At 26.3% G+C, this 14035-nt stretch overlaps 1 protein-coding gene across 1 annotated transcript; it reads right to left on the bottom strand.

The window, feature by feature from the left end:
- Window positions 1–4285: 4285 nt before the first annotated feature.
- Window positions 4286–7364, bottom strand: LOC112740396 (cytochrome b5-like). Its single transcript, XM_025789123.3, has 3 exons — window positions 7092–7364; window positions 5563–5629; window positions 4286–4879 (listed from the first exon to the last, which is right to left on the bottom strand). Exons 1-3 carry the CDS (start codon window positions 7176–7178, stop codon window positions 4602–4604), a joined length of 432 nt encoding a protein of 143 aa, XP_025644908.1. The 5' UTR covers window positions 7179–7364; the 3' UTR covers window positions 4286–4601.
- Between the last annotated feature and the right edge of the window lie 6671 nt (window positions 7365–14035).

Here is a 14035-nt window from a genome sequence, read left to right as displayed (position 1 = left end):
TAATAGGATAGATCTTCTAAGATTGACATGTCAAGAATCAACCTACATCGTCACTGCGTATTGCTCCTTCGGAATCAAACAAAGACTCTAGAAGCTTTCCTTCAAGCACACAATAAACCCAAATTCCAAAATAGATCCCTAATTTTCAATTTTCTCCTAAGAATTTCAGACTTAGCTCGTTGAAGCTCCTTCTGAGGCTTTAATTTTTCAAAGCTGCAAAATTACAATTCTGTCAAACAGCCATACAAGTCTTCAGTTTTAAACCAAGTTGCTGCTTCTAGGCTGGGTTCAGGTTAAACCAAAGCATCTCACAAGCAACCAGTATTATATCAGTTCCACCACCAAATTCATATTAATAAATAAATATTAAGTTAAACACGAAAAAAATAAATAAATATCAAGTTGCATTGGCCACATAAAAAGTTTTTCTTTTTCATTGTTGTATGCCCTTCTAGTCTTCATTCTGCTATTTCACACACACACATATATATAGTAGTAGCTATAATTACTCTCTTCAATGTACTTTTTATTTTTTACCTTGTATTTTTTTTTATTCTTCTGACATAACATGGGTTGCTGGCAGCCTGTCACACGCATGCACAAACACTAGCTAATACAAAGAGGCAAGGGCAAAAAAGAAAAGGAAAAAACCTCCGAAAAGTAATAAGATTGAGAAAGTAATATACCTGGGCAGATGAAGTCCCTGCTGAATCCAATGTTTTACCCTGTAAAGAAGTAAAATGCTACATGAAGGTTAATGGAGGTAACAGATGCCTAAACAAACAAAACTTGAAGGTATAACAATAAAATTGAAAGAAATGTTTCTAGCTGACTTCATCAAATTGAAATAGACAGCATAATGGAATAGTGTAAATGGCATAGGCTTCTTAATCACTTAGTAACTTGCATGAATTGAAATGCATGCTTAAGCATTTACTTTTCCTCCAATGCTTGCCTAATTTGTTAGCACAGCAAATAACTATGGAATATGAGGCATGAATCATTCTTTTTATATTAAATCACCTTGTTTTCACCTTATCATTTATGAAGAGAAAGGTAGTGCTACAGTGCAAGCAAACAAATCAGTTTAAGATGAGAAATTCTATGATATTACTTTATCTTTAGATCAGAGCAGTCTCCTGTGGTGTTATCATTGTTTTCACTTTGGGTGCTATCTTAGTTTGAAATTTGATATAACCTTATGCTTTTACGCCTTGACCCTCTTGAACTTCGTGTTCAATCCCCTCATTGAATTCACTGCATCCTCAACAAGCAGAGAAAATCCAAATCTATAAATATTAGGGTGTCACATGGAAATCAAAAAGGAAAAGAGGTTAAGCCTACACCAAATAAGCTAATTAGAAATAGTCAAATGTGAATCATGCATTCTTAGCTACACATTTTCTTACAACACTTGACTAGTTATTAGCAGATGCCATTATGTATATAATATGTTTAATTACACATGTAACAATACATAGTTATTAGCAGATGCCATTATGTAACATATTACATTAACTACCAAGTGATCTTCAAATACCAATTTGGAAAAAAAAATTTCATTAAGATTAAAGATCAGCACATGCCACTAGCTAAACCCGGACACTAGCAACCAAAAGGTTAGCTCAATGTTTTTCTTTAAACTAAATTCGGGTAACTTATATTTTACAAGGTCACGATTCCACTAGTTCGCACAAAAATGTCACTATTCTAAGTAATTATTCATACATACATCTAAAATAAAACCACCTAAAATCAAGGTAATAAACAGAAAAACTAAGCAAACATTTTGTTACCAAAACTTATAAGTCATGTTGAGAGCCTATAATAACTGGGCCTCATTCACCAACTTATACCACGTGCACTTTCCTATAATTATCGGCTGCTTTGGATAGCGATTGTATTGAAACAAGTGCTCCTGGCCCCATCTGCAACAACAACAACAACATTGAACTGACTTATCAACTTGAAAGAAAGAAAGCAGATATACAAGAATGAGAAAATGTGCATTATCAGTTTTTCTGAATTGATGATCCTCATAGCACAAGTTAATAAAAATTTCTGAACTGTATAGTCCATCTAACTTAAAAGAGAAACAAGACAATGGAATTTAGAAATTCAGTAACAGTTACAGAAAAAGTTCTTGTGAGCTCGATTGAGAGAGAAAAGATGCGTAAGAGAGAGTGGAGAAGGACCAATGTAGGAGGAGTGACGGCAGCGCAAGCAATAGGAGAGACAGTGGCGCCAACTTGAGGAGCGACAGAGGCACAGTAGGAACAGAGCGTGGCAGCGGGCAAGAGGAGTGATGACAGCGTACCGTGACGGAGGAACGATGGCAGCGGAGAATGACAGCGGCGCAACCGTGAATTTGGGGTAGAACAAGGGGGAATTGTGTTTCTGGTGATTGGGGAATTTGGGGTAATTGGGTTCTAAACTTTGGACGCGGGAGTGGACGCGGGTATTTGTGATTTTAGTGCTAAAAATCGACGGCAAATTTGTCGATTTTAGTTTAAAAAAAAGCAACACTCTACACGTCTATTTTATTCCTTAAATCTACACTGTTAATTTGATTTTAGTAAGCGTTCTAGATCATTTATATTTATCGACGGTAAATGTTGTCGATTTTAAATAATAAAATCGACACCGTATTCGTCGATTTTAAAATAAAAGTATTTTTTGCTTCTCGTTCGTCGATAGTGTGGCAATAACGGTATTAAGGTTAATTCATTATAAAAATATCGACAGCCTGGCTATCAATTTTAATATTTTATTTTTTATTACATTTTTTAACAATATCGACAGCTAGCTATCGAAAAATATCGACGGCAGAAATAGCCGTCGATTTTTGGCGTCGAAAAAAATGCTTTTTCTTGTAGTGTATAATGAAACATTAGCAAAACTATGTTCACCGAAGAGTACTGATATTTACTCATACCGGCAGATTTTGAACTCGATAATAATATTATTAAATAAATCCTTATTTTAATTAAAGCGACTAAAAATAAAATATCAATAATAATAATAATAATAATAATAATAATAACAATAATAATAATAATCATCATCATCTTATCTTTTCTCAAAAGATCTCATTATAATAAAAATTATATAAAAATTCTAATTAATTTACTTATCATAAAATTAATTTAATTATTCTTAATAAAATATGTTCTAAAAATAAAATAATAAAAATCTCAAACTTAATAAAATAAATCATAACTTATTTATATTTAGAATTTTTAAAAATGCGGGTCGTTACAGAAAACCTTAGTTGTTACAAAATACATGTATAGCTTAACTCATTTTTTAATGTATATTTTGTATTTTAATGTGCATTCTACGCTAGTGTCAAATTTTGATAGCTAATTTTAGTGTACACCTAATATAGCTGATAAATTTTATATTGGCACATTAAACATTAAATTGTCAATGTATTTATTGAATAAAGAGCTTAAAAAAAATTTGAATTTCTTTTTGGACTTAGAGCATCCAAAAAAAAATAGATGTTAGGCCATTATTATATGGAGAAATGTTATTCATACTTTAGCAATCACCTATTAATCAGCCTTTAAATTTAATTTATTAGTTGTAATATTTTTTAATAGTTTCGTATTATAAGTTTGTATAAAAATAGAACATATTATGTAACTTCTTTTTTCACCCATTGAGGAGGTTATATTTTTTTCTCTCTTCTTTTAAAAAAAGTGGTTAGTTTTATTCCTTTCATTTGTTCATTTTTATTTTTCAACTTACCGTATCTTTTGTCATCTTCATCATCAAAAATAAAATAATGACACATTAAAATTATTTAAAACGTGTTTTGAAGCATAGTTTTGTTCTGGATGTGTTGTAGATATTTTAATGTAGTATCTTAAATATTCTCAAGACATATCTAAAATAATAAATATAATATTTTTAAAACACATCCAAAACTTATCCTATGAATTTTTTTCCATAAAATTAAATGAATCGAAAGATGGGAGGAACAAATTCATTTTGAAACAAAAATTTTGGTGAGATTTGATTTTGATAATGATTATGTATTTTTAAATTTTATGATGATATAATTTTGAATTTTAAATTTAATTTAATATATTTTCAAATTGATTATTCTAAATATCAAAGACAGAGTATTTAGAACATCAAATCTATGTATGAATTTATTGCAATTTTAAAATAAATAAAAAATAGAAGAATTTATAAGATACCTATAGTTACACTGTATTATATGATACTAAGATCGGAACGTTGCTATAACGCCAAGATGCTGGATTTCAAAAACATCTAAAACTCAAATATGGAAACATCCAATATTTATTCTAGTAGAAACATATACACATACATCCTAAAATCTTGTACATACTACTAGAACTGTGGACAACGTAGACTATTCTAGTAGCATATTAGTAACAGAGTAAGACTGGAGAATAAGGAAGCTGAACATTGATAGTGAAAAAACATGAGTGATACATACATATTGCTTCCCGGTAATTGCAGTTCAAAACAAATTTTAAAAATAAAAAGAAAGACTTTCACGTTTAGTTAAAAACAAAAAATATTATTTTCAACCATATCTATTCAAAGTGCCATTTTAGTATTGCTTATTCTGATTTCTTGTAGAAACGAACACCAAATGCCAAACCCAAGATAATCAAGGGAATCAAAAACTGGAGGATCTTGGCAGTTAAGTTTGATGATGATGATGATGATGTCCTTGTTGACGATTGAGGTGGTTGAGCATGTTTAGAAGATGGAGGAGACTTAGCCCCAACAGATTTCATGGTGGACAAATCAATGTCTCCTATGTAGTAGTCATTCAACATTTTTCTTGCATTCTTACTATGACCAACATCCTCAAAATCATCGGTTGCATCTTTTGCTGTATGCAATGTGATATTTGGATTAATAAAAAAAGGATAAATTACTATTTTAACACAAATAAAAGAAAGATGAAGTTAGTTACTTAAAAATGCTAATGAATAAATATTTGAATTAGTTCCAAAATATTTTAAATTGGATGGTTTGATATCAATAAATTTTTGTTGTTTATACGTTCTTTAGAATTATTTTTATTGGACAAATTAGTCCTTTCTTTATTTATAATGGAGATTAATTTAACTTATTGTAATATTTTTCAAAATTCAATTATCTTATAATAAAATTTATTAGGGGTTTATTTGTCCAATATACATATTGAAAACTTAATATGTCTTACGACACTAATTCTTGAATATTTTTAGTGAAAAATTTATTGCGGTCAAAAGTGTCATCTGAAATTTCTGAGGAACTAATTTAAATATTTACTCTAATAATTTGACAAACTTTATTAATTCAATAATTTTTTTTTAATTCTTACAGGTTGCCAATATTATTTTATTCATTTAAAAATAATTTCATCAGAACTAAAATCTTTCAAATATTAAATGATACTCTATTATCAAAAGTCAAAATTAAATATGATTTGCATGCAAACATCTCAGCAGTAATCACAGTAGCTATAGAGAGACAATGAAGGGTGATGTAAATTATTAAGTGCATTAATTTGAGAGATTTTCATAATACCTGTGGAAGACACAACCACATCACCTCCACCGGGGTGATCATCTAAGAATTTCGTGACATCGTAAACCTATTTCCAAAGATAATTATGATAAATTAAAGGAAAAAAAAAACATATTGATCGAAGTCACTAGGGAAACAAGCTATCACTAACTAAATTAGCCACAAATGATGAAGATACTACTATGTATAACGAATATTAATTATTGAGAAATGATAGACAAAAACACATATGCAAACTCTAAAACATGTATATTCCTAAATGGTTATTACATCTATATTTGATTCTTATTCTGTTTTCAGTACCAATTAGGCATATAGGTATTTTAGTCAAATATTAAACATGTATATAGTTAATTTTTTTTATTTGAGGTGAGGCAAACTATTATCTTATTTAATCTCAAACATTATAAATATTTATGAACTAAAAATCTTTTATAAATTCTTGGCATAAAACAAGGTGTTCAAACTGACTTCGAACAATCAAAGATACTCCCAAAATCTACCATTTCATAAAATGACTTTCTAAACATTTGGCTTTTTGTGTTGAGATTAGTAGTATAGGACAACTTTTCAAACTAGTTGCAAATTTTTCATGACAAAAATTTATCTCATGCATTAAAATATTATCATAAAGATGCCTCAAGGCCTAACAACATGATCAAATACAAACAAACAATCAAACATAATGTGGTATTTGTTTTCTATTCAATGCACTCCGTGAATATTTTAACAAAGAGGTGACACTCATTTCATTTCATTATATTTTAGTTGTTATTGGTTATATATTGGTAGGGAATTATAAGAAGACAAACCCAATTATGATTTCTTGAATATAGAGACAAAGCAAAATTGGATACCCATTAATAATTATAAAATGAGCCTTATATATAATTATTTATGTAATTTTTTTATTAGTTTAGATTTTTAGATTAAGTAATTTCATAATATCGTATTAGAACTTTATGATCTAAACGTTTAAAATTCAATCCTTATTTTTATGAAAGAAAAAAATTTCAGTATACAACAAAATGAATTGATGCAAAAATCATATAAAACCAAGAAAAAAAACCTTACGTAAAGGGACGACGACATATAATCATTCGTCTATTCCTTTTTAACAATCAATGTGTTCAAAAGCTCTTATTGAAGGAGAATTATCACATTGTCTTCATTATCCTTATTGTTCAAATTAACTATAAGAACCATTTGATAAATGGCAATTCCAGAAGAAATTAATTGTTACGACAAGCAAAAATAATCAATCTCAAAATATCTACGAAAATAAAGTGTTTAGGGAAACTGAAAGATGTTCATCCGATAGAAACACAACAAATTGAATGACAATGATAGAATGTTGATCTCATCGAATTAAACTCAACATTGCATAAATCCATTCCACCTAAATTTTCTGAAAAATATTTTAGATAAATATGAGAACAGCAAACCAATATTCAAAGGTCACAAACAAAATCAAAATTCATTCAAACAACCAAATTTTTGTATATGAAATTAATTAGATTATTATGTACCTTGCCATCAATGATAAGCCAACAATCATTATAGGTTTTATGCTGAGATACATCAGCAAAAGTGTAGACCTTACGCTCCCTACTCATTTGTCTAAGGAGAGCAATCAATTCAATATTGTCTATTGGTACGAAGAATTTGATGATTGTCCAATATTATGGTTTTATGTTGTGGTAAGAAGCTTTTGAATGATGCGAGGAACATGCAGAACGGTCAGAATAGCAATGTTTTTGGATGATTGGTTATAAGGCTTATGATGAGGGGGAGAGAAATGGCTACGTCACCAACTAGCTCTTTGAAGATCCTATTTCAACATTTTATACATGTGACGAGTAATGAGATTTATTATTTTTCTTCGTAGAGCATACAAATTAGGAGGGTTCTAATAATGGTTGGGAATAAGTGGCTATATTCAACAAAATACCATCATGAATTATGATTATTGTTGTTGTTTATTTTTTCTATAAAAGAACAAATTTTTGAATTTTATCAACTATGGTAGTGTCCTCTATTAAAACTAGAAATGCATATTATATATAATAAAGAATATAATAATAAGATATACATTTTATGAGTAATTTAAATTCAACTTGTTCTTACTTATATAATCTAAAATTAGGACATTCATAATTTGGTTAGATTAACAATATATATTATTTATTGAATGAAAATTAATAAATTTTATTTATTAAATTATTTACATATAAAATATTAATACATATAGAAATATAATTATTGAATAGACTTACTTTAAAAATCTTTAATACTTATAATTACTATATATTTATTAGTAAAATATCCTCGTGATGAATATAGTATTAGAGTTTTCTCATGTTAATAATGCTACTGAATTTTCAAATGCATATATGAAAAGGACTTGGATATCTCACATGGTTCGGTGCTATATGATGTTGATGAACCTACCATTCAAAGTCTTAATAATGGCTGCCTGGTGGAAGATCACATTCTTAAACTTGTTCTAAATGTTGATATATTAGTAGATTTAATTATCTGTCATGTATTAATTTGATAATCTATTAACCCTTGACAATGATAACAGTTTCGAACAATAATGACAGGAGGAAAGGATATATGGTTTACCATTCTTACAAAATCATTAAATAATGGGAATAACAAATGCGATGGATTTGGTGGATTATGTTCAGGAGCTTGGGAGATTTCCCTCTCTTACATATTATTAATTATATGTGTTTTCCCTATTAATTTTATCCCCCAATGTCAAAGTATGCATCTATGCCAATGTATAATGGGGATACACAGGTTTGGTATCTAATTTTTTTTTCTTTTTTGCCCCTGTTCTTTTTTATTAAAAAATGGGTTTACCTATAACAGAATTAAAAAACTGAACCTCTCCTAAATGAATCACTCCTAATAAAAAAACTGACACCACGTACTCAGATACATAAATAATTATTAATTTTATTTTTATCTTTAAGTGATCAATATATCATTATAGTACAATAAATAATAGTATATAAAATATATTTATTTTAATAATTAATAATTAAATCTACACCATATGGTTTACATATTTTTTTGTTCAATATTTATTTTTTAAAAAAATTACATGTAAAAAAAGTGTACTCATTAATCAAGTTTATACCAATATATATACAATATATAATAGACTATACCAATGTATAATTAGAATAAGAAAATTTGGTATCCAATTTTTTCTTACTATTTTACCCCTGATTCTTTTTATAAATGTTGAATTCAAAAAAATATAATCAACTGTAACTACTTCCTCCATGTTTATTATTTTTTAATTATGAAGGAAAGAATTTGTCCCACCACTATATCAAACTGCTTCACCATCAACCCACGACATATTTTAAAACTGAAAATAAAAAACTGCTACTACTACGTACTCACTTTAAAAACTAACTCACTGTTCCACTTTAAATTACTCTTTCCCTTTTAATCTTGGTGTCCCAAAATTTTTTTTCTCTGCATAGTATTGTTATCTTTCTGACAAATAGAGATGGAAACTTCACAAAATCAACAGTCACGTCAACGTCGACCCACTTGGACAGATTATGCTAGGCGAAGAAGACAGAATATGACCGAAGAACAAAGACAACAATACCTAGCTAGAAGACGTGCAAGTTATTGGGAGATGATTCGACAAGGAAAACAAATTGCCATACCAACTGATACAACTCCAATTCCAAACACTGGTGGAGGTACCAATTAACTACAAACATAGGGGTTGCCATATTGACTACAATTAGACAAATGGCCAGAGCTACCACCTATCAACAATTTGTTACAGGTAACACGATAACTAAATTTAATTTTTTTTTGTTATGAATTGAATTAGTTCTTACTAATTATATTTTACTTTTCAAAAATACAGGAATGGAAGCACATGACACTAGAACTGCCACAGGTAACAGAAATCAAAATAACATACACAAAATTAATCAAATTAATATTACTATACAACACATCAATCATGTATGAAGTTATAAAGTTAACATTAAAAATTTGGTATTCAACTTTTTCAGACATCATTCATCCTTGAAAAAGAATAAAAAATAATGTCATGTAAGACTAACGAGAAAAAGTACTCATATATTAAAGTTTATGATAATGATTTTATAATCAAAAATAAAATTTATATATAAAAGTAATGAATCAATATAACATTAAATTTTTTAACAACACTTTAATTTAATTTTTTAAAATTCTTTATGTTCTCATATTTTAGAGCTTTGGTAATGATATATATTTCTAAAAAATTAAAAATAAAATTAGGATATTACTTATATACAAATATAATAGTTAAAAAAATTACAAGAGCTATCTATACCAATATATAATAGGAATACACATGTTTAGTATCCCATAAAATTAGGCTATTACTTATATACAAATATAATGGTTAAAAAAATTACAAGAACTATCTATACCAATATATAATAGGAATACACATGTTTAGTATCCCATTCTTTTTTTTCTCTTTTGTCCCTGTTTCTTTTTTATTAAAAAATTCTTTTTTTTTCTCTTTTGTCCCTGTTTCTTTTTTATTAAAAAATGGGTTTACCTACGACAGAACTTAAAAACTAAATCACTTCTAAAACAGAAAACTGATACTACGTACTCAGGATACATGATAATACTTTAAAATTAAATTTATTAATTATATTTTTTTTAATTTTTCATAATAATTTTTTTAAATTATTAAAAAATAAATAATTAATATAAATAACATTATACTATAATCATAATAATTATATACATATAAAATTACGTCAACAAATACCAATATATAATGGGATACACAGGTTTAGTATCCAATCCTTTTTTTTCTTCTTTTGTCCCTGTTTCTTTTTTATTAAAAAAATGGGTTTACCCACGACAGGATTTAAAATTGAACCACTTCTAATAAAGAAAACTGACACTACGTACTCCGGATACATGATATATATTTTAAAATTAAAATCTATTAATTATATTTTTATCTTTAATTTTTCATGATATTTTTAAAAAATTATTAAAATATAAATAATTAATATAAATAACGTTATACTATAATCATAATATAATGATGTAAATAAAATTACGTCAACAAAATATAAATTATTTTTTATTTTTTATACATAATAGCTCATAATATAATAGTATATTAGTGATCAATATATTATTATAGTACAATAACTGATAGTATATAAAATATAATTATCTTATTAATAATTATTTCAATGGGACAATAGTTATTAACTAAAGTCATTGGAATAATTAAATCTACAACACATGGTTTACATATTTTTTATATCCAATATTTATTTTTAAAAAACTTATATTTAAAAGTGTACTCATTAATCAATTCTGTACCAATATATAATATAATGAACTATAATATAACGGTTAAAAAAATTACAAGAGCTATTATTTTTTATCCCTTAAGATTTAAAAAAGCACGGCATAAATAAATATTAATTCCTTTTATTATCAACATAAACACGAAAAAACAACAATACATTGCAGTATAACAAATAAATTATTTTTAAAACATATCGTTGTATTCTTAATTGTCTTAATTGATAAAATACTCATCATATCATCAATTTATGGTAACAAATTAAAAAAACAAATTAAAATCTCTCAAACATTAATGGACGAGATTTAAACCTTTGAAAAAAAACACCATAAAAAAAATTATAATAGAAGTATAGAAAAAATTATTTGTATTATAATAAAGAAACAAAAATCAATTCTAATATAATTAAAGTTACCAATATTTTGTTTCACGCAATCAAAATTCACTAATATTATGATAACTAATTATTCTCTTATGAGTTTAATTAATGCTTATTTGATATATTGCTCTTTAAAAATATAGGTACGGAAATACATGGTAACGGAGCTGGTCCAAGTAATAGATCCCCTGGTTAGTATCTTTATATGCTTTAAACATGTAAACACATTGATATAAGTTATTTTGTCTGCACATTAAATCTTCATAACGTAGAATATTAACAAAATTAACCAACTTAATTAACACACTTTATTTTATTGCTAAGCACTAATTTTTTATTAATTCTAAAATATTTAAAGTTACCGATATTTTGTTTCACGAAATCAAAATTAACTAATATAATATATTATAATTAATTCTTCTCTTATTAGTTTAATTTATGTTTATATTTCTATATTGCTCTTTAAAAATATAGGTACAGAAATACTTGATAACGGAACTGGTCCAAGTAATAGATCACCTGATTAGTATCTTCATATGCTTTAAACATGTAAATACATTGATATAAGTTATTTTGTCTGCACATTAAATCTTCTTAACGTAGAATATTAACAAAATTAACCAACTTAATTAACACACTTTATTTTATTGCTAAGCACTATTTTTTTTTTCAAAAAAGTATATAACATTTACAAATTGCAAATTTTTTAAATATAGGTGTACGTCGAGACACCATTACTAATTCAATTCCCCAACCAATTGCTTCTTATGAACCAACTATGAGTGGTAAGTACTCTATTTAAATTTTTAATATTTTATCATCATCGTATAATAATCATTTAACATAAAAACACAATTATATAAAAAATTATCAAAATAATCAACTGTTGTTTATAAATAAATACTTAACAGTTGATTAATTTTTCATTTAATAAAAAAATTTAAAATAAATACTTAACAAATAAAACATTTAAAATAGTTGAAGCATTCACGAAACTAATAATAATAAGAATAACTTTATAATAAAATCTTCGTAACAGCATATATCTTTTAAAATTAAATAAAAAAACTGAACAAAAAAAATTAAACACAAAAACAATAATTAACAGATACTACAAAAATATTGATGTCCTATCTCATGTATTTAAAAATAAACTGTACAAATTATATGGGTCCTTTTTATTATAAAGTTATTAACAAATTAAGCATTTAATAAATGGTAAAATTTACTAATGGCACAATGTATCTGATTTCTTAAAATAAAAAAACTAAATATTATATTAAAAGTTACAAGTCAATAAGTAACTAAATAATATAGACCTCAAATTAAAAACATAGATAATGGTGTTTACATTCTTATGACCTACAAAATTTTTTTTAATGAATCACTAATTTAAGTACTAACTAAAAAAATGCTACTACAACTGTTATACAATAGCAAAAACCATGAGACACAAAATATTATTTAGTGATAGAAAATAAATTTTAACATCATTACCGTAACTACGGAATAAATCCTTGATGATAACAAGATTATTAAATTAAAATTTTATAATAAAGAAAATATTATTAACATAAATACCAACTGAAATAACAAAATAAAAGTACACCATGCATGTAAATCATAAAAAATTTTTATGCAATTTTAATGGACAAAATTTTCACTGTACTATTAATTTATCATAATAATTTTAAAAAATAAAATTAAAATTATTACAAATTACTGGGCGACATTCAAAACTTTCATAAAATTGAAAAGCAAACAAAAACACAATAGAATCATATCAATTATGGAAGATGGTAAAAAGAGAAATATTGGATCAAAACAATAAAAGATAATGCAATAAACTTTTATTACATAATAAATATTTCCGTCTATTTCGTCTTATATACTAATTATATTAAACCTTTGACTCTTTTTTTTCAGCCATGAACTTAGAAGAACACAGCTAACTCATCTCGATACAGAACCATATCATTGCATGTAATTGTTATTAAAAAAAATTCCTAACAAAAAAAGATGTAATATCATTTAATTTATATTTTGTCAATGATAAACAAGGATTAATGCCATTTTTTTTGTCCTTTTAGAAAGTTCAATGCAAAACAAGATATCACAATTCTACAGGTTTTAATTGAATTCTTCTCTATAATAAGCAATCAATTTAATTGAATAACTTGAAGCGTTTATATGATTTTTTTATAGTAAACAAAATCTGACAGTTTTTCAAGATGCAAGAAGTTATTGACAAGGAGATGTATGATGAATTACGAAGGATTTTTTCTAGGTACACAATCTTTCTTTTCTCCTAATTTTTTCATTAATACTCTTATACTTTGATATTTAAAAACGAAATTTATAAGCATATTCATTTCTTCTGTCCTTCCACTATTTGTAGGAAAATGAAGGCCTCTTCAGATTCAGAATCATATTTTGGCCTACCACTTAAAAAAGAAGAAGACAAACATAAATATCCATGATATTTAGGCAAAAATAATTTTTTGTAAATAACTAACATACATTTGGGTTTATAGATATACTCTTTTTAAATTAGGATAATATTTTTGCCGTTATTTCTTGAACTATACCTTTTTTCTGATAATATATACATATATCTTTATTGTGTGCTTTTATAATTTAGCATTTTAATAAAGGTTTCTTTTATAATAATTTTACTCTCAACAAAATATTATATATAAAATGCTACGTTAATTTTAAAA

The sequence above is a fragment of the Arachis hypogaea genome, chromosome 14, assembly GCF_003086295.3.
Source record: "Arachis hypogaea cultivar Tifrunner chromosome 14, arahy.Tifrunner.gnm2.J5K5, whole genome shotgun sequence".
NCBI classification, from domain to species: Eukaryota; Viridiplantae; Streptophyta; class Magnoliopsida; order Fabales; family Fabaceae; genus Arachis; species Arachis hypogaea.
The sequence above is the reverse complement of the archived record's forward strand: the minus strand, read 5'-3'. Positions and strand labels throughout refer to the sequence as shown.

What these genes read in the sequence shown, in the direction of transcription:
- LOC112740396 (XM_025789123.3), bottom strand. Translation starts at nt 7,178, where the DNA reads ATGAGTAGGGAGCGTAAGGTCTACACTTTTGCTGATGTATCTCAGCAT. An exon ending in GGCTTATCATTGATGGCAAG is followed by an intron (nt 5,630 to 7,091) that starts GTACATAATAAT and finishes CTTTGGAAATAG; the next exon opens with GTTTACGATGTCACGAAATT. An exon ending in TGTGGTTGTGTCTTCCACAG is followed by an intron (nt 4,880 to 5,562) that starts GTATTATGAAAA and finishes CATTGCATACAG; the next exon opens with CAAAAGATGCAACCGATGAT.